General features: G+C 37.1%; 1 protein-coding gene across 4 annotated transcripts in view; it reads right to left on the bottom strand.

Moving 5' to 3' along the window:
- camsap2b (calmodulin regulated spectrin-associated protein family, member 2b) overlaps positions 1-27969 on the bottom strand; it is a 59355-nt gene that overhangs the window by 24748 nt on the left and 6638 nt on the right. For 2 of the 4 annotated variants that reach the window (XM_030160279.1, XM_030160277.1), the window contains exons 2-6: positions 26717-26976; positions 11805-11984; positions 8982-9068; positions 2228-2260; positions 1015-1156 (exon numbers count right to left, since the gene is read on the bottom strand). In XM_030160279.1, the coding sequence (XP_030016139.1) occupies positions 1015-1156; positions 2228-2260; positions 8982-9068; positions 11805-11984; positions 26717-26976 (702 nt within the window). The remainder of the gene's footprint in view (positions 1-1014; positions 1157-2227; positions 2261-8981; positions 9069-11804; positions 11985-26716; positions 26977-27969) is intronic. The other 2 variants (XM_030160281.1, XM_030160278.1) reach the window with 1 other exon arrangement.

Genomic DNA, 27969 nt, shown 5'->3' on the forward strand with positions numbered 1-27969 from the left:
ACAGGAAGACAGGGAAAAGATAAGCCACAGTTTATGTTTAAAACAGAATGGACGAGGAGAAAATGGCCGAGCTTTTTCCAACAGCACATTTGAATCACTATATGACACAAGTTTTCAAACCGTCTCCAACTCCTTCTAGATGAATCATCAAAATATTTCTCCTCTGATGTTACAGTGAGGAGTGCTTGTGCTTATGTGGGAAGTCTGATGGCAGCGAATCATTATGCAGCTGATTTCCTTTGGCTGATGTCATTCTGAACTGAACTGTGCTACTTTAACATTCTTACAGTATATCAAGCAGCCAGCAAGATGACCTACATGAAGTGAAGCTCACTTTCACATCTGGTCCACATGTGTACGAGCTCCTCTGTACTACAATCTATCCCGGTAGCCTTAGAGCTCAGCTGTGAGTGTTGTTTATCTTTGAAATAGCAGCAACCGCCCTCCGTCACATCCCCCTCATGACCAATCACAACCCTAGGCATTTTTAGAAATGAGGGCGCAAGAGAGCTGAGAGGAAACGAGTCTGTGTTTCTCTTTGTCTTTCCTGAATCCTTTCTTGGGTCACTCAACCTACTCATGTACTTACAGTTTTAACAAGGTTCTTAATCCTGTTATTGCATGGTTTCTAAGATTAGACTGATAATTTAGCCCATTAATCCTTCAGCATATACACTACACGAGCTGCTGCTAGAGGCTGTTCTTTTCTTTAATGTCACAGAACTCAAGTTCATTTTTACATGAATATTTCAAAGAGCCCAGGAAAACAGGGTCATAATAATTACAAATAACCTCTTTGAGTGTATGGTTGTTGGAGCAGAACAGACAGAAAAAGCATCCTTTGTCCACCCAGTCGAGCCTGAAAATGACTGTGGTTAGCCATTTAAACGCTATTATTTCTTGTTTCTATGTATATAAAAACACAGACTGTAACCTTGTTCAACTTTTACATAAAGAGGGATATGTATAATGAGCATGAGTGGGTGTGGTTACAGACACAGAGACCGAGCCCACCTTCCAGTCTGACGGCCTGTGGGCAGTAGAAGTGCAGCAGAGCGGTCAAGGCGCAGCCATCTGTGTTGTCCTTCAGCAGATTCTCCACCAGGGGGAGAGATGGAGCGTTCCTCTGCTGGGCATGCTCTTTCCTGTAGCGAGCCTGAAACCATGGCAACGGCACAAAGACATCACTTCCCTGTTTCATCAGGGTGTACACTTGACTGCAGACGACTGCAGACACACTTTTACCTGCATGCACCGGTGCAAACACACAACTTATCACATCCATAGACAGATAAACTGTTAAATACTCAAGTGATCATTTAAAGATCAGGTATGAGGTAGGCTTCAGGCTCAACTAAAAAAAAATGCAGATTAAATTAATCATGCAAGAAATTAGACATCGGCAAATTTGGAATAATCTTATACAGAATTAAAAAGATAATATCATAGCACTTCATTACTTCATTCTTTGATCGCTTTTGATGCGTAGAATCTGCATGACACCAAATGGCTGCTTTGTACATCTACACTGTACAGTTCACTGTTACTAAGCAGTCCAAACCCCCACTGTGGTGCTGCAGCAGACAATGCATGTGATTTAAACTTTAATAATCAGTTGTGTAAGGACATCTTTTGTCATATGTCTTCAGGGTATTATTCCTCCCACTTTGCCCGTAAGTACACAGAAGTGTGTTTCTGAGTACGACTTCATTATACAACAGATGTGAGCAAAGCAGGCCACGCTGACACTAGGGTCTGAGGGACAAGGTCTGGTCCTTTTTTCATTTGCTTTTTAATAAAACAGCAACATATGACATCCTTTATTCCTCTGAGTCTGTCACAGCTGGCAATTTACACTCAAATACAGAGAGACTCGCAAATACAGAGAGATAAACTTGTCACTGCTCGCAACAAAAAGACAGACATAAGAGATGGTGGGAATATGAAGGGATAGGTTTTTCAGTGGAATATCTTACAGAAAAAAAACTCCTTCATGCTATTTTACTGAGCTTGCTTTATCAGGTAGATTCTTAAACTTCGGGAGTGGGGAAGTGGGGAAGTGGGGAAGTGGGGATGATGGTTAGGGTGGGGTGGAAGGGGCATGCAATAAGAAAAAAGCTGCAAACTGAAGTGAACAGTGTGAGGTGGTGTATTAACAGGTTTGGTATTAGATGTAAGGTAGGAACTGGTGGATGGTGAAGGGTTTTTAAAGAATGGATGGACTTACAGGTACTAATCTCCAGTACCATTTGCTAGGAGACTTGTTGGTGGATGATGATTGAACAACAGGAGAGAGTGGAACAGGCGTTAGGCCAGCAGTGGGTACAATACTTTTCCAACTTCAACTGGGAGGAAAAACCCTCTCTAAACACTGGAACAAATCTAACAATGTCTTCTCTTTGTACAGGATGTGCAGACATAAATATATGGAAAAGATTCCTTCATTTAAGTATGTGATCATCACTGAACTAATTACAAATAAAAAAAAAAGTTTTGCCAAAACACAGCCTAGAAATGAGCAAAAAATGACTAAACAAGTTAACTTCTGTCATGTAATCCTTTAATCATTGGCCTGTGTATGAATGCACTGGAATTCACTGAGTTAATTTCTTAAATACCAAAGGCAGCATATTTATAATATACTGTATGTATCAACAGGATCTATAAAATAAATTATTTTAACAAGTATTCAGATTTACGCAAGGAATGTCCTATTAAAACCCTTTTTGCACAGGACTAGTATAACCTGAACACCTCTCATGATTTGGAAGTTAACCCCCACATCTGTGTTTTATACACTGTATTCACACACTATGAGCTGAGTCTGTTTTTTTTCCTCAAATTTACGGACATCATTGCCTGATACTAATGTGAATGGAAGGTTCAGCTCTTACAGATAACCACTGACAGACAGAAAAATGTTCCTCCAGAATTTCCACCCAAAACAGTTTTAATACTTTCATGTATCATCACCAGCTCAGCCTCCTTAGTTTGACCCAGAAATGAGCTAAAAAAAAATGCAGGAAGGAAACAAAAACTGTTCCAAATCAGATCAAATCACAGAGATGCTGATTTATGTAGGACTAAGGTTATCACCAGACTTCTGTGCTTGGCGAAATAAGGTGGGTCATTGCAGTGGAATTATTATTTTACAAATGATAGACATGACAGATTCACGCAGGCTTAAGATCACAGACGACCTAGTCCGGTGCAAACAGGGCTTAAGCAAATGTCTCAATTAAAATTCTCTCTGGTTCTCTGCTGTTTAGTCATGTTTACAAGGCTGCTGGAAACTAGAGTATCTGCTGAGGGTGAAGTATGAAAATTTCCAGTTCTTATATCTGGACCAATTTAAAATTAGATCAAAGCACCACATTTATTTTAATCTGTGAAAGGACTTTGACAACATCTAACTTAAAACATTATTAGTGAGCAATCAACTACAACAAACACATTTATAGTGATAGGTAACTAGCTGGACAGAGTGCTGCATGTCCACACACACACACACACACACACACACACATATATATATATATATATATATATATATATATATAAATACCGTCTAATAATAAAGATTCTTCTTCTTCTTCTTCATTTTTCTTCTCACTCAGTCATATGTGTAAGCACCTATCCTAATCTCAAACATTCAAGCTGTATCCACACACACAAAAATGCCTTGCACTTAGTCATAAGACCACAGTTAAAGAGTTTTCACACCATCTTAGAATAGATGAGACTTACTGAGAAGCATCTTGTGCTCTAATAGTAGTGTTTATTCATGTGCACAGGCATGTGTGTATGTGCGTGTGTGTGTGTGTGTGCCTGTGTGTGTGTGTGTGTGTGTGTGTGTGTATGTGAGCAAAATCATCTCTTTGAGTATGTCCTGGTTCGTGAATAGACGTCTGTTGAAGTTGATAATTCAGGGATGGAGGATGATGTAGGAAAGTAAGTGGCGGTGTTCAGCGTAGCCTTCACGCCCTTTAAACCAGTGTTTCCTTCCAAGTTTGTAACCAGCCTTGTTTTGTTTGAAAAAATAGTGAAAAGAGTGTGTGTACGGGAGTCACTGTGGGACCGGCCACATCCCCCATGAGTCGTATCATCTTACAGAGCGATCGCGATAGGCAGTGATCTCTTTCACTGTACTGAGACACACAAACACAGACAAAGACCAGGATAAAATTCACTAAGAAACTCCCAACACAGATAAAAGGTCCTCCTAAATTGATTTAGCCACTCATGATGTCCTGCAGCTCTTTGAACAGACAGTTAGTTTAGCCTCATATGAGGAAAACACACTTGTCACATGACACCAGCCATTTGACAGACTGTTGTACGTAAACAATGATTGCATCTGTGTGTTTTTTGACTGCAGGTGACAATCCGGTTCAGCTTCTGGTCCACTCTTTAGTGACCGCTGTCATATGAGAAGAATAAACTACTGTACCAGACACTTACAATTATTGCATTCTGTGGGAATTTTCACAGTTGAGTCATAACCAACAGATTTACACTGGTTAAATATAGCAAAGGCCTGAAACGTATTCACTGGTGAGTCACGTTCCTTATTACAATAAGCACAAATGACTGGAAAGATGTCATGTAAGAAGAGATGTATGAACATAGGATCCATATTTTTTTATTCTGATAGTGTCAAGAAATAAATTAAAATGAATTGTCATAACTGACCACAATTACATGGTTTTCACAGCATCTACCTGTGCATGTCAAAAGTTACGAAACACCTAGTGTTCACTACGCCTCTTGTAAAACTTCCTGAATGAGTTTTTTCTACTTACATTTTTCTTTCTGACTGTGATCTGGTTCATCCCAGACCAGTTCAATATGGTTTAGGTCAGGTGACTGACCAGATCAGTCCAGCTGTCAGATTTATCTCTAAATAACCCTTACAGAGTTTGGACATATATTTCAGGCAAGCCCGAATTAACCATATGGGCAACTGGGCAATTGCCCAGGGGCCCGCGACCTCTGAAGGGCCCTGGGTAGCTCGGGCATAACGAAAATATCTGGTTATCTTTTGCTTATAAATGAAACTGTCCGCTGCCCTGAGCCATTGCACTGCACAGAAACCCTGCTCCTGCCGGCTGTGACCGTGAGCTGAGACCCTCTCTTCATTGGTCAGTCCAAAAAGCGAATCAGCGATGACGCAAATCAACATGCGTGCACTGAGCGGGATGTGAGATGTCAAGGACTACGCAACATACGCTACGTATGCGAATCAAAACATTGCAAACATGGAGAAGCAGCTAAGTGGGAGCGCCAAACGAAAATTAAAAAAGGAGAGGGACATTAAAAAAGCTGAAAATTTAAAGAACATACTTAAACATGCACTTCCCCATCATTTAGAATACAAATTTTGTATTGGTCAGATAAGTATTTCTTTGAGAGAAATTGACGGTTTTCCAGATGTTTATAGTATTTAGTATATGTAGTATTTAGTATTAAAATATTTAACCCTTGCCTTGACATGCCTTGAATTGTGATGTGTTTTCTGTTTAAAAGTTAAACTGAGACCAAAATGTTTATTTTAGCAGATTATACTGCATTAAATTAATTTTTTTCCTTGTGGTGGCTCCATGAAGATGTTGAGATATGTCATTGTTGACAGAAAGCAGATTTCAAGATGTTTATGTCAGGGTAGAGACTGCGATCTGGTAGGATCAGAGTCTCTACCGGTAGAAACTCCAATCCGAACCCTAACCCTAACCCTAACCCTAACCCTTCTACTGGCAGGATCGGAGTTTCTACCAGTAGAGACTCTGATCGGAGTTTCTACTGGTAGAGACTACGATCGGAGTCTCTACTGGTAGAATCGCCGATCCTACCAGATCGCAGTCTCTACCCTGACATTTACATTGCACTTACTTTAACTTTCTTGTTGAATTTTGAGGTGACAAGGGGATTTCTATTTAAAATTCATATCTGATTCTATCAGATTATGTTTGTGTTTTGTCTGTGGGCTTTTTCTGACGATTCAATACATTTGTGTTGGCAAAAAGTGTTCTTAAATAAATACTGGATACTTTGGAAATGGTTTCTTATTTATTTTTTGTGAAAATGGAGGACATTTCCCTCTCTTTCGAATGTAGTGGATCAATTTTAGATTATACTGATGCTAATGTGTTTTGTTTTCATATCATCATATGCAAGTGAGTGGCCTTGACAAGAGCTATAGTGGTGCACTTGTAGTTCTACGAGCATTTACACATTTGTACATCAAAATGCCTTTGATGATAGTTAGATATTGAAGTATGGGGTATATTTACACATATTCCTGGAATTTATTCTGTATTTTGCCAGATTATAGGGATCCTGGGGTTGTGATGATGGGGCCCTTGAATATTGTTGCCCAGGGTACAATGAAGTGTTAATCTGGCCCTGATTTCAGGGCATCATCTTGTTGCAGGTGAAGTTGAATGCTGAAGTTTTTATAATGGTAGCCAATGTCTTATACACTGACTCATATGAATGCTGAACCATCAAACTGTCTGTCACTGTTTTTCATTCAGAAATGCATTTAATCATGGTCTACACTGTATTTAATCTACATGTATATAAATTAATATGTTCTCCACATCTTCTGTTAACAGAAACTTGTGAGGTGGAATGTGACATAGCTATATTTATTTCATCCATATTGCTGACAGTGAGTTTCAGGAATATTAAGATTCTTGTACATATTGTATACTTGTTTGGTAAAAATACATTTTCACATTGTTAAATCACCTATTTTTTTTGCATATAAATCATAGGAACTTTTACAAGTCTTACAAAAATAAAAGAGTAAGCATTAAAAAAAAATTGAGAGGTACTATAAGCCAAAGAAATGGAAAATAAACTACTGCTCTGGAGAGAAAAGATACCATATTAGCCAGAATACATGGCTTATTTCTATAAATAAACTTTCTGAAATTTATGATCATCTATTATCAGGGAATTGGAATTGACTTCATCTGATTAGTTTATTTTTTTTACCAACATGTAACTATTGTATAATAATACAGGCTCAAAATTATGCAAAAATGCATAGTTTCATCAAAAAACAATGACAAGAAAAGCCACTTCCACAAACCTAGGAAAACCCTGAACATCTAAGTGAACTGTTGTACTTTTCTCATATTACCTGTACATTACACAGAAACAGGGTCTCCCTCTGGGACTGTTTTCCAATGTGTGGAGGACTTGGACACACAGGGTAAACATTTTACTTTTTGAATAGAAAAATAAGCCATATACCTTCAGTTTGATTATTACCACATATGTTTACAAAAGTTTGGAAAAAGTTAAAAACATCATAAATAAACACCCCAAAAGCCAAAAGTCTTCCTAAATCACAGGTGTCAAACATGCGGCTCAGGGGCCAAAACCGGCCTGCCAAAGGGTCCAACCTGGCCTCTGGGATGAATTTGTGAAATGCAAAAATTACACTGAAGATATTAACAATTTGGATGTTAAAATAATTTTAGGTCGATTGAATCTAAAGTGGGTCAGACCAGTAAAATACTATCATAATAACCTATAACTAATGAAAACCGCAAATTTTCCTCTTTGTTTTAGTGTAAAAAAAAAGTCAAATTACACAAAAATGTTTACATTTATAGACTAGCCTTTTAGAAACAATGTGAACCTGGAATGTCTTGAGAGAAGTATGTGGAATTTTACCAGTATTCTGCCTGTTACTAAATATTTGGTGTATTTGTAAATCCAATGTGATCTGTAAGTTATGATGTACATGTATAAATGATAAACTAAGGTGTAATATTGTTAAAATTGCACTTATTTTACTTCAGAATTTTCAGGTTGTTCATATTTGTTCATGTTATGTTCAAGTACAGTTCGTAGATGTAAACATTTTGATTACAGAATTTTACTTTTTTCACTCAAAAACATAGAGAAAACTTTGGAGTTGATATTATTTATAAGCTCTTATCCTATTATTTATATTATTTTACTGGTCCGGCCCACTTTATATCATATTAGGCTGTATGTGGCCCCTGAACTAAAATGAGTTTGACACCCCTGTCCTAAATTAATCCAACTGCAACCATTAGGTCAAGGAAATGCTATTATAATTACAGTGTTGATGCTTTGCACCTACTTTTACATTAATTTGGGTCAAGTGTCACCCAAAATGGAAGCTGCACCTACTTTTTTTAATGCTAAGATAAATCCTGCAGAAAGCTAAAATAAAAGACAAATATGGTAAATATTGTATATCTGATACCGCTGCAGTCAGCTGTTCACATTTAGACTGTAGCTGCAGTGACAAAGCATTTCTTCTTCTATTCTTTTTACTTGTATCCTCTTATCACTGTCAGGGGTCGTGGCCTCATAGAGCCACTGTACCTTTATGGTTAAATGAGTGGAAGAGGACAGTGGCTGACTGCTGTGTCTGTCCCAGTGGACCGACCCGCTGTGTCACATGGACCTTACATAACTGGGTGAATGACAACACTGTCTCTGTGTCTGTCACCGACTCTCGCTACAGCTGACAAAGTTCCTACGAGTCGCTCTCCATGTCTCCCGCATTAGTGTCATTTCTCTCCCATTATCCCTCCTCTCTTTTCTCCTCCCTCTCTGTCCGTCCTCCTTTCTCTCTGCCTCCGCTCTACACATTTCTTTAGCTCGTCCAACAGCGGCGTTGTGACTCTTGCCAACATCTCACTGCAGCTGGCTTCGAGACTGAGCTCATCTGTTCCTCTGATTTGTAGAGGAGCTCTGTGTACAGTATGGCATATGTGTGTGTGTGTGTGTGTGTGTGTGGCTTTTGTACATGCAGTCATTTCCTCAGGCCTCTAAGGAAAATATCTGATAAATATTACAGGTAGCAGGCAAAGAAAAAGTATACTAGACAGTGAATGCACCTTAACTTAAAAGCAAACAATCTAAAAAAATCCATACATTTTACTGCTTAAGGGACTGACTGAGAATATTTGTGGGTATTTATGTGCGATTACCTTTTGTGTCGTGGTGTTGGACTCCTGAAAGGAAGCCTCTCTCAGCTTCTGCTCCTCCACAAGGATATCCCTCAGGTGTTCGTTCACCTGAAGGAGATAGAGAGCGAGAGGAGTCTGATTTCACACAAATATTTGGTGCACACCATCAGACTGAATGGCGGGATTGTGTCGGACAGAGCTGAAACACAAACATGGGAACAAGAGGCTCCACACATCAAAAAAGATAAACATTTCACCAACACCGCCTAGTCACTGATGCTAAATGTTGCTGAAATTCAATATACTACGGTCACCTGACTTCCAGCTACAAATAACTTCAAAGCTCACTGTAATGACAGTATTTTTCAGTCTTAAAAACAACTTTTACGATTATTGCTCCTCTGTTTTCAAAGTGTCCATAGAGTATAAACAGTGATGTAACACATTCGCCTGAAAAAGGTCGCGTTGGCCGATCTCAGCAATAGCGTGCTATGTCTAAAGGCTACTCGGAGACAATCATCCTTGTGTTTTTTATGCATCTGAGAGTAAATTAATCTTGTGCATTCATCTTCTTGCCTTTGGCTTGCAAACATGAGCAGGAGGCACAAGCTTCTTCAGTGAGTACAGAGAATGATCATGAGAACAGTATGATGAACTGATTAGTACATGCCAGCCTGTAGCGTGTGCTATGAAGTTAAAAACATTATTCGGTTAACATTGTTGTAGAAGCATATATCTTTTTTTTGTTGGATTTTAGTGCTTCTCATATCAGCATCAGACGCAGCAACTCCAACTCCAACACTGGACAAATAAGACACACCTCATTTTATTGGAATTTTCAAAACATTCCATGATATGTGATGATGATTGATTACTAGGCATAACTGTTCTCATAATTACAAGATCGGAATTTCTTCCCTCAAAAAGTACATGATATGTTGTCATTCTTTAGTGAATGCAGTTTGTTTTCTGTATCGCTGAGACCACAAATTCTGTCAAAGTTTTGGAAAAAATATCTCAGAAAAGGTCAGTGAAATAACTTAAAGCTGCAGGAGTTAAAAAACAAACACAAAAAAGCAGTAACCATAATTTGGAGATACGCATTTTCTTCCTGCAGCACTTTCCGCTCGGCCCAAATCAACAGACGAATCATAAAGATATATGACCTGAGGGTGTGCAGTGCCACTTTTTTTTCACTCCACGTTGAAATTTGAGCCGATTGTAACTGACAGAATCTGATCAGCGGTAAAGAGCGACTTCACACCATTCTCTTTTGTGATTGGCATGTTTTGGCAGACATTTAACTGTGACACTAAGAGCCTCATTGTTTATATTTGTGTGTATTTTACTTGGTGTGATTAAGTTTTATGATTTTTTTTGTTATGTTTTTTTAAGTTTATTTGTGTTCATGTTTATCTTTAGGCTCTATAAGTACTTTGTATAAACCTTGTGTCAGGTTTTTTTTTAATGTTAGCTCATTTGGATTTTTGTCTTACTGTGTGATCTGTAAAACACTAAAATTTATAAATAAAGTTTAAAAAAAAAAAAAGTGACTTCAGTTTTCCCCCATAGGACCTAACAGGAAAAAACTGTCTTGTAGTCAATGGAGAGAGACAAGGACATTTTTAAGTCTGTTTGTATTATCCCATCATTTACACATCTGTTGTTAGTCAGTTTAAAATGTTATTTTGCAAGTCAAGAAACCTGCAGTTTGTGGTAAAACCATTTGAGTATTAGACTGTTAAAATACATAAAAATAAAATACACACTCACATGTGACTTCATCATAACTTTCTCTTTTCAGATTCACTGAGGATGTCTCTGCAGCTTCAACTGTTTCCCCGTTTTTTGTTTTCTTTTACTACTTTTTCATCCCATTTTTAAAGACTGAGATAAATTATTTCGACGTAGTGGTCATTTTGGTGTTGGTGACATGTATCAGCTGCAAAAAGAGATGCAGTCCATTGAGTTGTTTAATACAAATCTATGTTTTTTTCTATCTTTCTCATGAACCACAACTTTTCTTGGTTCGTAAAAGTTTAGAAACAAATATCATGTGTAAATGTTGCCAAAATTCAATCACAATTCAGCAAGGATTTAAAAATGAATCTCACCATTGACTACCATTCACATTTTTTCCAAAAGTTAGGTTCAATTGGAAACACCAGAAGGGGCTGGACTCTGACTCTCTATTGGTAATTACAGGTGTCAATCACTTATTTACCCCCCTGCTTGCCTGAAAATACCTGTATTTAGACAAAATCTGAGGGTTATGGGGTAGATTTTCAACAGTATATACAGAGGGCTTATTTTAAGTATAATATGCTGAAAGGTATTTATGGAATTTTAGCCCAAAGATACTAAAAATGACAAAGAACTACAGCTTTAAAGTGTCTGCCATCAGTAAGATGATAAACTGAAGCAATCACATAGATTTAACTGCATTTCTGAGGCTTACAGTTCATTCCAAGTCTGACTTTACTCTTCAAATCCTGATTTAGAAGGCCAGAGGACATTAACGTTAGTCAGTTAACTCTTGGTAATCTGGGTGACATAATTAAATGTAGTTGGAGTCATTTCTTTTGCGAGTTCTCTGGCCATAAAGTCAGATTGTGACCACCAGATTTGGGAGCTGACATACTTTCCACCACCTCTCGTGTTTTCTATATCCGCAGTAAAACAAAGAACTGTGTGTTGAATGAGAAGTGTCCATTGTAAAAAGCCTGAGGATGTGTAGTTTTTATCGTCTGTAATGAGAAACCATGTGTCCTTGTGGTTTTGTGTGTACACAAACGTGACTGTGTGTATGTATGTGTGTGTGTGTGTGTGTGTGTGTGTTCTTACCTTGTTGATCCAGGTTGTGATTGCATCTTCGGTGTCATATGGCAGCTCCTGAATGTGACCGTCACTGTGCGAAGGTTCAGCAGACGAGTACCTGTTGATGCAGGACATGACCCGTTCTACGCTCACCATCTCCACGGTGTACGCCATCATCAGGGTGTCGATGAGCGCCAGGTGGGAACTCTGCAGAGACAGAATGCAATGAAGAACTCAAATGAACAAAGAACAAAATAAACAAGTGTTCAGAGAATGCAAACCTCCGCCAAGCACCACAAACGGTGTGCATGTGTGGATCGACTATTTCTTTTTAAATTAAACAGTTTCAAGGTTGTTCCATACAGCAGAAAAAGTTGAAGCTTGGCACCAGTCATGTGTATGTCAAATTATATTAAATTCCAATCAATATTTGTTGAGTTATAATGAAAAATGTGTTGTAAATGGGATTTTCAGTGTTAAATTGAAATGTCCACAGAGTCCACATTCCACAGTGGATGTGGACAATTTTGTGCCAGATACAAGATATTGTTATAAGCTAGAGGTGGATCAAATTGGAGGCTAATCGGAGTAATTTTGAATTTTTTATGAATTTTCGAAAATTGCTCAATGATGAGAGATAGGAAAAATTGAGATTTTGTGGCCTTGCTGTGACCTTGAACTTTGGCCTACTTGGCCCAAAATTTAATGGGTTCGTCCCAGGGCCTAGGCCTATCTGTGGGTAAAATTTGGTAAAGATGGTTGTAATAGTTTTCCCATAAAGTTGCAAACAAACAAACAAACAAACACACAAAGCGAAGTGATCACAATACCTCCTGGTGGAGGTAATCACAGAATGAAAGACTGCAACTGTGTGTTTTTCTCTCTTGATATTTCTTTATCATTTTTTTGTCTTTTGGCATCTTTACCTCTGCCAAGGAGGTTATGTTTTTGTTGGCGTTGGTTTGTCTGTTTGTTTGTCTGTCTGTCTGTGTGCAAGATAACTGAAAAAGTTATGGACGGATTTGTATGAAAATTTCAGGAAATGTTGATACTGGCACAAGGAACAAATGATTAAATTTTGGTGGTGCCACTGATCTGCCTTGGTGGAGATCTGCGCTCTCTGAGTGCTTCTAGTTTATGTTGTTTTCATCCTGTATTGTATCTTTTACATGATTTTCTTGTTCCATCTTTGCCTGATTTTCAGCTTGTTCTTTTCATTGTTGTTTTGTATTTTTTGTCATGATTTTGCTGCATCCTTGTTTTTGTCTAAATGAACATTGTTACAAAATTTTTGTTTTGTAGCATCTGTTATGTTGTTCTAATTTTACTGCATTTTTTGCCTTTATATGATAGATTGAGTAGAGAGAGACAGGAAATGAGCAGAAAGAGAAAGCGGGGGGATGACATGCAACAAACAGCCTCAAGCAGGAATCAAACCCAAGCCACTGCAATAAGGCCTTGGACTGTTTGGGAGGAGTTCTACACTCCTGTTACATTTTTTTGTAGTTTTTTTCATATTGTGTGTTGTGTTTTTCATCATTTTCATACAGTTGCAGCTTTTACATACTTTTGCCTTGTGCCATTTACATAGTTTTCACCATGTTGTGTCTTTTTTGAGTTTTTTTCTTTCTTTTTTTTTTTTTTACACAATTTATTTCTTGCAGCATCTTTCATGTCATTTTCACTTTACTGTGTCATTTTGGTTGAATCTTTTATTTCTGTATCATCATTTTCATCTTGTTGCATCTTATATACTGTTTAATACCTTGTCTTATTTTGTTTGTTTACAACATTTTCATCCCATTTTCAACTCTATCTTTTAACATCTTTTAAGACATTTTCATCTTGCTGTTTTTACCTCATAGTTTTGGTTGTCTCATGTCATTTATGTTGTTTTCATCTTGTTGCATCTTTTACATTGTTTACCTGGTGTTGTGTCTTCTATCTGATATTTGTCTTTCTTTGTTATTTTACATTATTTTCATCTTGTTCGCCATTCATTCATCATCATTTTGTTTTGTTATGTTACATCTTATATGTTTTTTTCATCTTATTGCACTTTTTTTTTTTTTTTTTTACATCTTTTACATTTTTATATTTTTAACGTCTGTTGTAACATTTTCATTTTGCTGTGTCTTTTACATAACTTCCCTTTTTTCCCATCTGTTATGCACATTTTCATCTTGTTGCATGTTTTACAAATAATTAAAATCCACACATAACCCTCGGGTATATTCAGTCTCACCAAATATCAGTGTCTACACTTAAAAACCTTTGAAAGAAAGACTGTTCTGACACTTATAATAATTATACATATTGCCAGATTTCCACAATTATATGACTGACATGTAACCAAACATATTCTAGGATATGATGCAAACAGTGGATATTTTATTGATCCTGTTAATTTAAGTTCCTTCTAAAGTTTCAAAGATCACTAATGCTCCAGTCCATTTGGCCTAATGATATTTGATACTAGGGATGTAACGATATGAACATTTCATATCACCGTTACTGTGACCAAAATTATCACAGTTATCATTATTATCGCAGTATTGTTGAAATTGTGCTCAAAATGTTCAAAAAGTACTTATATACACACACTGAAATAATTTAACCTTAGTTTAACATTAGTGTGTTTTTAGTGCATTTGTGTGTGTTTGTGTGTGTTTTTAGTGTATTTCTGTGTGTTTTTAGTGTATTTGTGTGTGTTTTTAGTGTATTGCTGTGTGTTTTCGGTGTATTTGCATGATTTTGTAATTTGAAAAAAAAAAAACAAAAAAAAAAACAAAAAACAAATAAAATAAGTGGCACAATGTGCTTTCTCTTGGCAGAAACATTCAAATATTAACCCTTAGTGGTCTGAGTCTATTTTGTCCGTTTTTCAGTCCTTTGATTTTGCCTTTATATACTATATACAGAAATGTTTACTATACCCATGTTTGGGATCTGTTTTTTCAGCACAACTTCATCTATCTCATCTGTCTATTATTTTTTTCCACTTTAACCTACTATATCAACATAAAAATATATAAAATCAGATTTGAAAAATGTATATAATTTATTGCATAAATAACACAAAGATGCTGAACGAACCTTTTCAAAGACTGTAAAAGTGAATACTGGTTCCAAATATTAGGTATATAAATTAAAATTGTAATAAATTAAAACGATACTCAAATATTTGACATAAAAGCAGATCTTTACATTGGTGTTTTCTCCAGAAAAGTGCAGTAATCAAACACGGTTATCATAATAATTAGAATTTAAACGGTAATGCTAACCATTGGCAATTTTACTGTGGTTTATCGTTATACCAGTAATCGTTACATCCCTATTTGATACTATTTGAAAATGTTAAATGTCTGTAGAACAGCTTTAATGTTACCTAATTCTGACTTCTTCACCTTTAGTGTGTGGGTTTACCAGCCCTCGACACCTACACAAAGCTTGACATTCTCCTGGCCTTTTTAATCCCATTCCTGGCCGGTCAGACTAACAGTCCTCCCCTTCCTTTTCCTGTCACACCACTGGCCTCGGCAAAAACATGCACCCTGTGTGTTCGTGTGTGTGCACATGCTTACTGCTTACCTAAGCATCCTAACTGAACAAACATCCAAATACAGACGCTCCATGATCCAGGTGTGATTCAAGCCAACAGACACAAACAACCAGCGAGACGTCGTCCCGACCAGAGTTTATGTTGTGTTCCACAGGCTTCTATTCATAACCACAGAGCCTCATGTAACCAGTGTGACCATGTGTTTCCTCAAGAAACTAACAACTGATCCAGGGCTATGACTCTGTACAGCCAATAGAAATCACCGTCTGCAGCACACGCTCATCTGCCAGTCAAAACAGACAGTGTTTACCAAAGAAAAATGACCACAGAACATATTCCTTATGGAAAATATTAATAAGCTTTACTTTAATGTCACCTGATCTTGGAAAGACTAATGATTAAATGACAGAGCAACAAGCAAGCAATTTGTCAGGCAATTATTTGGCTAAGAAATAGTCTTAATATTTATTAGTTGAAAAAAAATGAAGCTGAATATATTCTATTAATCTATCCCAATAGAATAGGTGAAACTTTTTTGCACACAGTTTTTTCCTGCAGGTTTCTAATGAACAGCTTTACTTCTCAGTCTCAATACAGGAAATACATGTTCAGTATTAAAACACACACAAAAATAATATATATATAAAAATCTAAATCACTTCTACTGGATAAAGTCAATACCGTGACCTCTTCAATTTGCGTCGATTCACTGGAAGCTTTCTTAAAAAAATCATGTGGCAGATTATACCAAGCATCTTTCATAGCACCCCTGAGTTTTTCTTTACTTTTGGGTTGTGTTTTGTTCTTTTATTTTCCCAGACGATCCCATATAGTTTCTAAAGAATTCATATATCTAGAAAATGTATTGTTGCTTTTAATTCCCTTTACATATTTCCCTTGTATTCTACTTGTACACATATTGATACAAGAACTGAGAAATGCAGAGCTATGGCCATCATAACCTTGCTACAAAAACAAACCTAATGTTGACTTAAGACTTTTTTCCAGTAATGTATGAGCACCGCAAGCTTTAATTTTCAGCTCTAGACTCAGTTAACCCTTATAGGGCTGAGCTGCTTTTGTGGTGACTTCCAGATTATTTTTTTCCTCTATATTTAATCTTTCCAAAGAGATTTATCATGATTAATGATGATATTATTTTCTAAATTTAGCATTCTTTAGTGAATATTAGGCGTTTTCCAATATTTAATTTGCAGATTATGTAGATGTTTATAAAAGCTCAGAGGAAATTCAAAGATTATTATTTCAAAATAGAAAAAGCTGAATTAGTGACTTTTTCAGCAGAATATATTAATTAACAAGTGGTGCCAGGCACAACAAACCCCAGTCCTCCCATATATTTTACTCATTATAAGTAAATGGGAAGATTTTAAAAATTCATTTAAAACATGAACTTTGACCTACTGTTCCCAAAATGGAATGAGATCCATTCTGGGTCACTGGCAATCTATAACATCAATTTGGTATGAATTCAATCAATAGTTTTGTTGCTACAGACATGTGAAATTTTGTGCATTATAAGTGAATGGGGGAAAAAAGATTTTAAAAATTCATAAAAGATTAAAACTTTGACCTACTTTTCCCAAAATGTAATGAGATCTATCCTGGGTCACTGGCAATCTATACACCAAATCTGATGTTTCCTCATTCACTATGGAGCCTCTAGGGCAGTGGTTCCCGACCTTTTTTGGCTCGTGACCTCATTTTAACATCACAAATTTCTGGTGACCCCAGACATTCAAAATGGAGACGTTTTTTTTTTTTTTGCTAAAATTAATTTGTTTTTGATCATGCAATATTTTTGCTATGCTATGTTGCAAATAAATGTTAATTTTAGACAACATTTACTTTATATAATTTATATTATTATGGACGGAGGCAGAAAAGCCAGGTGTAGATTACTGCACAAAATGAGAATTTTATTTTCCTTGGTCAGGATACGTACAGTCAGTCCAGCTTGGATTTACAAGGCTGACAATACTGAAAAAACAATAACTCAAACTATGAATTATGAAAGAGCTGCAGCATCTGAAACCAGCGACAATGATCATTTGACAGATAAACAGTACCACAGTGCTTCAGTTTCAGACTCACAGTTTGTCATGTCTGTTATTGATTGTAATTGTCTCTCTCAATTCCCCATATTTTTTTTTTATTGGTAAGTTTTTTTTATTTTTATCAATTACTAGAAATTTCAGATGACCCCATTTGCATTCCAGGCGACCCCACATGGGGTCCCGACCCCAAGGTTGAAAAACACTGCTCTAGGGTCATATCTGATGACCATGAAAAGATGAGAAACTGCATTTTACTTGATTTCTTTACATGTATTTATAGGATTATTGGTTGAAATGTCATTAAACATTTTAAATCACTAGATGTGTTTGGTCTCCGGTGAATGTTTTAGGTCTGTGAGGGTTAATAATTAATAACCACAGTTGGAAAAAACACTGATCCATTTGTGAGTTATAATGGTCACTAGAGATGTGAATCTTCACTGGCCTCATGATTCAATTAAATTATGATTCATTTGTTGAAGATCTGAGCAAATTAACGTTAAACAAGAAATCAGATAAACTGCCTTTTATTTAGAGACACTACAGTCGACTCTACAACAGCTGCAGTTTTTCAAAACTAGTTTTCATGTGACCCACTTAAGTTTGTAAATAAAAACCAAACATACATTCTCTGTGGTGTATTACAAGTAGATTTGATCATGACACCTCTGCTGGTCATAAACACACTGAACAGACAGATTCTGTTATATCGAATCTTATACCTGAACACAGGGTTGTTTAGACTGGCATTCTAAAAGCTGAGTGTTGTTGAACTGTCTATGAAACAGTCTGCAAACACTGTTCTAAATTCCTGCATCTTCAGGATATTGGCAGATATTTGACATTGTGTGCATTCTCCTTCAGAGGAGCTGCAGTTTGAATGACTGATGGATAGAACAGACAGACAGATGAAGTCCAACAGCTTAGACTGCAGATCCAGAAAACGTGATTTCCATTAAATCCCACTGAGTTTCATCTCTGATTGAAGCTTTTCTGAATTCATTTGCATAAAACTGCTAAATCTTTAATATTGTTAAGAAGCTTGAGGGTGTGAGTTCAAAGCTTTGGGGGAGAAGTCAAACACTTACAAATTGTTACTGACAAATCACTTGTGTTCATTTCTCGTCGTTAGGGCTTTTGCAAGAGCATTTTAACAACATTTGTTTTTGTTGTTTTGCAATTATCTATTATTTTCAACACAGATTAACATTATTTACTTATCTGATTATTTACTTTCTCATCGTAGTGTGTAGTAACAGTAAAATATTCGTGTAATATCCCGTTCTTTGTTGTATGAAGTCAGACAACTGTAACACAAGGAATGAAATGTATGAGGTCCAGATACTAGTCACTATGTTCCAAAACAGGAACTCGACTTTTCTGCTTACTTTATCAACTTATTACATTCAGATATTTTTTCATGACTTTTCAATGAAATGTTTTCAACTGGGCTGAAAGGTAAAACAGAGATGCACTTTATGGATTCATGAGGAAAATACTGAAGAATTTTTTACCTCTGAAAAGATGACATGACCATCCACCTTCACATGTTCAGCCATTACGTTCTATCATCCAGTAAGATTTAACCCATTCGTCATTTTCATCAGTAACCATTATCTAACTACCTATTTCTGAGTCACTGTAACAGATTGCAATTACCTCAGGACAGAGGGGCTTAAAATTCAAACCAGATGTAGACTAATGTTATGAAGCAAGTTTGGAGGCACTTTGGGTCTATTTTAAAAATAAATATTTACTGAGATAAAGGAGAAACTATTTTTCTGCTAAAACACATTTTATATTATTTTTATACTATTTTTATACAAAAATCCGCATGTAATACAGTAAAAAGGACACGAAAATTACGCGCTTCTATTTTTTGGAGTATCTTTTTGTTCTGTCATGGGTACATTTTGGGAATCGCACTAATTATGCAAGGCAGAGTGTTTCACAAAAATGGCCACTGTTGCAAAATCGCTCGCAATTTATTTTTGTTTAAATGGGCAGGTTCCGCATGTAACACGAGGGGATACAATGGGTTACACACAAAACCTGGACTGAGACTGAGTGAGATTCATGAAAAACCCACATGTCTGGATTAGAAAAACCACTAGGATTGTCACATTTAACACAGTGTCTTTATTTATAGCGCTATATAAGACCATTTCACGTTATGTTTTCAAGATCAAATGCACTGACACCTAGGTAGCTTTTCCTGTCCCAGTTTTGGTCCTATTTTTGGCCCCAATATTTTATCAAAAATTAATACATTTTGGGATGGCTCAGAGCATTTTTTTTTTTTTTTTTTTTGCATTTATCTGAGATCATCATTAGGTACATCCTGGGGGGAAATATATCTACATTTCTCTTTTATTATTGAGTCTAAAAAGCTGGAAAAATGCCAGATACCAAAACGAACACAGTTTCATAGAAGCACCCATTTACATGAACATTCAACAGTTAAGCTCATTTTGCATAATATTGTCAGTGGGTTTTTGTTCTACACTGTCACATTTGTCTGTGTCTCTGTTACTACTACTACTACTACTACTACTACTACTACTACTTTTGGCTGCTGCTTTCAGGGGTTGCCACAGTAAATCATCTGTTCCCATCTTATCCTGTCCCCTGCATCTTCTTCTCACATACCAACTACCTGTATTCCATGTCTCTGTTACTAATGTGGCAGTTTATCTACAGCAGACATGTGATTGTGTATGTTCTGTACATGTAAGTGTGTGAATATGTACTTACGAGTGCTATCCATGAACCACTGCTTACATGTCTACAGAAAAAAAAACTGTTGGCACTACATGGATTACAAAGCCATGTGCTCTCAATTATCTCTTAGAAAACCTTTTGTGTATGTGTGTGTGTGTCTGTGTGGATAATGGCATGTCTAAACCCGCTCACAGTGACAGACATGCCTTATAAGGCGGTGGAAATGGCAGACACTGGTCCTAAAGAGCCATAAAGCGCAGCAGCAAACTCATGCACCACTATCTAACAGGAGCATCAGTATTCTGTCCTAGTTGTATTGAATGGCTGCACAACTGTGTGTATGTGTGTGTGTCCTTTCAAAGGCGTCTATAGGAAAATGAATGATACAGCTGAACAAACAGATAGTCAAAGTAACCCCTTCTCTGCAAACATCACAAGTGTCCATCCAACACGGGTACACAGTGGAATTGACCTACATCTGTGAGTGCTTTTTATTGTCTGACTTTACACCAACATGTCTGGTCCTAGTGAGAAGCAGGAGTGGACTCGTCGCTACACTAAAGAGAATGACCTCTCGTGTTATCGTTTTCACGCACACATCCATTAAATCGGTCAAATCTTTCAACCTTATTCATCGGACGGGGTACACGCCCCTCTGCAGACAAATTCAATTACTGCGAGAAGCATGTGCAAGACGGCAAAATAAAGCTAGGAAAGGACATGTAAGTCTGCTGGAGGTCTGTCAGCTCTTTGAAGGCGTGTGTGTGTGTGTGTGTGTGTGTGTGTGTGTGTGTGTGTGAGTTTGAGCAGGCAGTGGGGGGGGTGGGGGCTCTCATTTGTGCACCAGACGTGCTTTGACTCACTGTGAGACCCCACCCTCTACCATGCTGCAGTAGTGCACATCACGTTCTCCTCCCTCGTCCTTTCCTCTCTTCTCTCCTTAACCCTCCCTTCCCTCCTCACTCTTTTCCTCCCCCCCATCGTCTCCTTTTTCATGTCTCTCCCCTCTTTCCAGATGGCTGTGTAAAAAGTAGGCCTTTTCCACTCTTTCTTTGGCTCACATATGTCCTCCTATCTGCCAAAAAGGCAATACCTTACTCTTCTATCCACACAGACTCTTTCTTTCCTCTCTATCTTTCATTTCTGCTGTGCCACAGCCTTTCCATTCATCCTCTTTAGTCTTCCACATTCACCCCCTCCTCTCCTCTCATCTCTTGCTCTACTTCCCTGTTTCCTGCTGGATTGCGGCCAAATGGCAGCCCCTAAAATCTATCACCCTCCTCCTTCCCTACATCCATTCGCCCTCTGACAGACTGCCATGCTCCTCCTCCTCCTCCTCCTCCTCCTCCCTTCCCTGACATGAGTTATCCCTCCATTGCACAGTACTTGGAAATTTGTGAGGTCATCATTTTCTCTGCAGATATACCATAACCCGAAATGAAAAGCCTAGAATTTAGTGGAAATTGTGGTGCTGACTCCATAAATACACACTCAGTGGGTTTCCAGGGGGCACCTCTACTTCTTCAGACTCATCTAAAGAATCCAGGAAGGACGGAGCAACAATAAGGACAGGCAGGTTAACTAATAGCCTGGTTACACATTGTACAAATGAAGGTCAACAGTCTCACAGTCAATGAGCGTACATGGTTCATTTGTCTACTTAACACTGTCACTTAAACTGTCCAGTAAATCACCTGACATATACTAGAGTATAAACGTGATTCCAGTGGTGTGAAAGGACATGGGATCATTAAAAGCTACAACAAATCCTCCCACCCTCATGACATCTTCAAACAGTACAGTCAGCACATGTTTAGTGACTTTGAATTATCCCCAAAGCTAGAGGGCAAAGAAAACTATCCAAAAATATGTGTATACTGGCTATACCTGTGAAAGAAGAGGAGATGAGTGGGCACACATGCTTAAGCTTGGATTAAATATCCAGGCGACAATGTCCCAGTCTCATTTAATCCCCAATGATAGAGGCTGGATGTGAGGGTTTGAGAGAAAAGAGCTCAAAAAGACAATGACTGGTGAAGATGGCAGGCGGAAAACTGAGAACGAGAGATGAGAGTCATGGAAAGACACAGAGAGATAGTCAGAGAGACAGAGTGAAAGCGGGGGGAGGAGGAGGGGGAGGAGGAGGAAGGGTGCACTGCAATGCAGACACCTTTTGGCGTCAGCAGAAGTGGCCAGTGTCCAACCATGCATGTGCAAACGGAGTGTACGGACCCACTGTCACTGATTCACAGTAAACCTGTTAAAACGGAACTAAAACACATGAACTCCTACATGAAGTCCTTTACGCCTCTCCTTCATCTAGTATCTTCTTAACACTATGAGTATAATTAACTAGTCAATCAACAGGAATTTATTTATAATTACTGATAAAATATCTTTGAACACCTGTGTGACTTCATGATATACACTTTATGGACAAAAATACTCAGACCCATCACACTTGTAAGCTTGTAAGCTTGTAAGATCTTCCATTCATGTTGATTTGACATATCATGATAAAAATGTCCATGTCAGTCATAATATATTAAATAAAGCCAAATTTCTTTTAACTTTAACCCATAAAGACCCAAACAGCCACTGGCGACTCAAACCATCTACTGATGTAGAATATGTAGTACCTGTTGATCCACTAATCCTATCAATACATGTAAATAACTGGTGTAAAATACAGTTTGTCATGTTTTCATGGTCATCAGATATGACCCATTTGGATGTTCAGAGGCTCTGTAGTTACCGTGGAAACACCATCATCTTCTACAACACTGATTCACCAGGGATCCCTGATCCAGTTGGATCAATGACACTTGTTGGAAATGCTTGTTACGTTCAATGCGTGTTACGTTCAATTAAAGACATATTTTACTGGAAAAGTCACTTTTTCTTAAGTTTTCTCTGTTTTTGATATAATAACCCTCAAATGTAATATCAGAATGATGATGAAAGTACATGATCTGTTAAATAAATAGACGAAAATACTTGATTTTCACTGAAAAAGTGCAAAAATGGTGAAAAATCCCTTAAGAAAGGTTAAATATAAAGAAAAATTCATTTGGGAACTGCCACAAAAGTAGTACTGGGTCTTTATGGGTTAAAGAGTGTTTATTTCCTCCTGAGTGAGACTTGACGAACCCAGATGGTTGCTTGTAGTTTGAAATGATTATTTATGGTCAGAATATGAGAAATATTTCAGAAATCTAGAGGTAAAACATTTAAAACAATAAAATAAAAACCTCTGCAGCATTTTGTAAGATTTTTGAAGATGAAATTGTAAACAAATTTTATTGCAACGATATTTAGTCCAATATAAAACTCTGACATTTATCATTATGGTTTTATGGCTCAGCCCCCTGTTACCAGTGAAACACCTGAATTCAATGTGTCCCAATACTTGAGTTCATATAGTGTATATCATCTGGCAATAGAAAAACATTATTTTAGATTATGTCCTGTCATTTATCCCTAGGGGGTGAATTGCATTCTTTGTGTCATTTAGGTTTATCTGTGCCATGTTTTTCTATGTGGCGTGGACATAGGCAGGAAAATTACATGAAGGCAACACGAGCAACCATGGAAGACAGTGAACGCAACATAGAATGGAGTAATTTCTGAACAGCAACTGTTAGTAAAAAATAAAATAATCAAATGTGATGAAGGATATTACGTTTTTTTTTTGTCATTTCTGTGACATAAACCTAAAACCTACCTAAAGTAAGTAATATATCAGTTTTGACATAAATTATATAAAAGGACACAAAATCAATGATAATCTAGTGTAAGACCTCTCATGTTTCCCTTCCATTGTTGTGCACATGACAACACACTGCTACACTATCTCTCTATGACTGTGTAAGTTGAGGCTTGTTTGCCTTGTTCAGTCTAATGGCAAAGAAAATGAACGGTGAGTAATGGGACGCTATTGGAAACCTGTCATTAGTGGTTGTTTTTCTCTCAACGGGACAGATCTTGGAGGACAGTCTTAACAGAGGAACCCACACTCAGCCATATACTGCAGCTTGAATATGATGACATGACAATAAAACAGTGAAGCTCCGAAAATATGCTGTTATTTTTATTACTAATTTATATTTTTATGGAATGTTTTTACCTTGTCATCTTCCACTGAATATCTTGTGTTTTATGTTTTCATGTTGAAATACACTAACAACAATACAGGCTTTCTGAATCTGATACTATTCATAATTTAATATATTAGTTGATGGATAATCAAAAATCATCACTAATTTTGATTAATTAATGTCACTTGAAAAGGATTTTTGTCGTATTTTAACCCATAGAGACCCAAACATCCACCAGCATCCAAAGTCCTCTACTGCTCTAAACTGTTTAATACCTGTTAATCCATTAATTCCATCCATACATGTGTTGCAGTTTGTCATCTTTTCATGGTCATCAGATCTGACTCATTTGGACGTTTAGAGGCTCTGTAGTTACCGTGGCAACACCGTCATCTTCTACAACATTGATTCACCAGTAAAACCCATGTAGTCTGATAAATGACAGTGGATGGAGACGCTTGTTTACAGTTCAGTTAATGACATATTTTGTTGAAAAAGTCACTTTTTTCTTAAGTTTCTTCTGTTTCTGATATAATAACCTTCAACTTTAATCTGAGCTTTTATGAACATCTCCATAATCAGTGAATTAAATATAACAAAATACATGATTTTCACTGAAACAATGCAAAACAAAGAGGATAATATTACAATTCTTAATATTACAATTCTTATGGGAAAAGCCACAAAAGTAGCACTGGGTCTTTATGAGTTAAAGGGAAATTATTATTTTTCTGGTTACTTTTTGGAACATTATGAATGACATGTATATTAGGAAACAGATTAACTGATAACAAGACTAACTAGGGTTTTCCTTTTAATTTTCCCTAAAAGTTGCTTAATGAAAAGTGTCTTATAGGCTAAGTTTTGATTGGTCAGTTGGCTGTAGGTAGAAAAAACAGAACACAAACGCTATAGACATAATCGTTTATGGCTGCTTATTAATTAATTTCACATGTCAGGCAGAATATTCCAAGTGTGGGATCATTGTCAGAAGGTGGTGTCCCCAAGAAGCTGAGGTGCAAAGTTTGTGGGCAAATATTCACAAATAATTCACATCAAACATGGCCTGTCATTTGAAGTCTGTGACTCTAAATTAGCCACTATAGCTGCACAACTTAACTCATATTGGAATTATTGTGGATAATTCACAGTTTACTCACCTTTTTGAGCCTACATGTTTCACTTGTTGTCTTGAAACAGAACAAAAACTTCCAAAATCTATCAGTTTTAATTTTCTAAGTTTTACATACTGTACATACACTTCTCTCTCAGTCCAACAAACACACAGTCAGCGTATCATTTCATACTCTGACTGTGTGCTGATTGCGATTCGATTAACTGTGCAGCTCTATTAGCTACATAGCATTGTACACTAATGTTATATGGGCTCAACATTCAGACAGACTCCATGCTGGTTGTTGGGAGACATAATCACAACCCCTTTTGGTGATGCAGTTAATTAAAAGCTAATTAAACTTTTTGTGTTGTACAAATGCAGCCTTAAAAGAGTTATTATAATGGTTTTGTGTTTCTTTCTTGGGTACCATGGAACTACAAACATCTCTTCTCAGTGCTGGGATTAAGCCTCAGTAATTTAATATCATAAAAGTGTGAAAATCTAATCTTTCATTGTCACACTTACAACCACAAATTTTTACTTTATCAATCAATCAGTTTTTATTTCTAAAGTGCTTTACAACAATTAAAGCTGACCAAAGCGCCATACAATAGAAGACTAAAGATAAAGTATCACAAACTAGAAAAGCACTCATAGAGCGCAGACCTCTGCCAAGGCAGATCAGCCCCCTCCCCTGATCACCACCAAAATTTAATCATTTGTTCCTTGTGTCAGTATCAACATTTCCTGAAAATTTCATCAAAATCCTTCCATAACTTTTTGAGTTATCTTGCTAACAGACAGACAGACAAACAGACAAATCCCAATGAAAAGATATCCTCCGCCGTTCCTTGGTGGAGGTAATAAATAATAATAACACCAATATAGTGCATTCTCCTATTAAAACAAACAAAGTACCGCAGTACTAAGTCTCAAAGGCCATTCTGAACAAATAGGTTTTAAGTGGGCTGGTCTGTGACACTACGTAACTCAAACTTTAAATACGATAAATGTGTTTATGTGGTCTACAAACATCTGCTGGAGATAAAAAGGCAGTAGGTCATGATATATGGCTATACAGAATGATCTTCTATATAAATAATAATAATAATAATAATAATAATAATAATAATAATAATAATAAATTTTATTTATAAGCGCCTTTCAAGACACCCAAGGACACTGTACAACAGTTAAACAAACAATTAAAGTTAAAACAGACAGATAAAACAAACAATTCATAAAATACAAAGAAATAAACAGATAAAAAAAAAAATACTATATATAGAAATGAAGATGTAAAATGGAGAGTAGAGCATTAATAATAATTATGTGTTCTGTCAGGTACGTCCATGGACACTCACCATGTGTATCGGCGTGCTGGTCAGATCCCTCTCAGTCACCAGTCGGTCCTGGTCCGTCACATAAAGGCCTTTCTGAGCCAGGGCCTGAATGACAGCATTGTGTCCAAGTAAAGGTTTGACAGCATCACTGCGGAGGATCAGGCTTCCTGCTCGGCAGTAAAGCTCTGCAGACTGCAGCAGGCAGGCCACTGGAGGTTTCAGATGCTCCTGGTTGTACTGATCCCTGTAAAACGGCTCCACCAGGTCCTCTGGTACCGCATCTGAAAGGACAGGGTATCGGTTTAAGCCGGTTTCTCTAATTAAACACAATGTGCTTCATGTAGACTTCTATCTATTATTTAAGTCCTTTATCAACAGTGAATAAATGAAGGAAGTAAGAATAATGCTTCTATTCCCTTCTATCTCTCTATATTTCCTGCCTTTGTTGTTGCTATGGATTCCCAACGTTGCAGATCAGAGCCTTGACTTCATGGACACAACCATCTCACAGCTCACTCATACATTCTCAGAGGTAGAGGGAGACATTATAAACCAACATCCCTACTAAAAGGTGAATTTTATCAGAACAGAATGAAGACAGTGCATTAAGTAGAAGCAATATGAGTAACATTAGCAGAATTAGATTAGTCTTACAGCCCAGGAAAGGCATTATGTCCATGACACACAACTGTTGTGTGTGTGACATGTATACAGTAGCCTCTAAGTGTATGTTACAAAGCATGGAGTTAATCCTGTTACCTCATCCACTAAATCTGACTGGCAGAAAATAGCACAGAAATACACATACATGAGAAGATTCTTTCTTTCTTCCTTCCTTTCTTTCTTTCTTGTTGCTAACCTCATGTTGTGAGTCACAGCTAAATTACACTACTCATCAGTGTGTCATTGGATGTCATTCCTTCTGTATGCGCATGTTGTGAGTCCAGACTCTTGTATAGGAATGTGTGGAATATGTATAGCTGTGTGTGTGTCGGGTGACACACTTTTATAAAACCAGCAGCATGAGTGTGTATTCTTGGTGTGTGGGGTCATTTCCTCTTTGAATAACACCATACAGTACACCCTTAAAGGTAAAAGTTTCCATTGTTTAACCTCCTAAAATAAGACTGCAGAGGCAAAACCTTGACAAAGCAACACGGTGCCATGAAAAACTTAAGGCTAGGTTTGAAAAAAAAAAACCTAAAAACAAAAAAAGACAGAGGCTTAAGCTTGTGATCAAACCTTGGTGGTTCTCAGTGGCTGTGGTTAGTGCA

This window comes from Sphaeramia orbicularis, chromosome 17 (genome assembly GCF_902148855.1).
Source record: "Sphaeramia orbicularis chromosome 17, fSphaOr1.1, whole genome shotgun sequence".
NCBI classification, from domain to species: Eukaryota; Metazoa; Chordata; class Actinopteri; order Kurtiformes; family Apogonidae; genus Sphaeramia; species Sphaeramia orbicularis.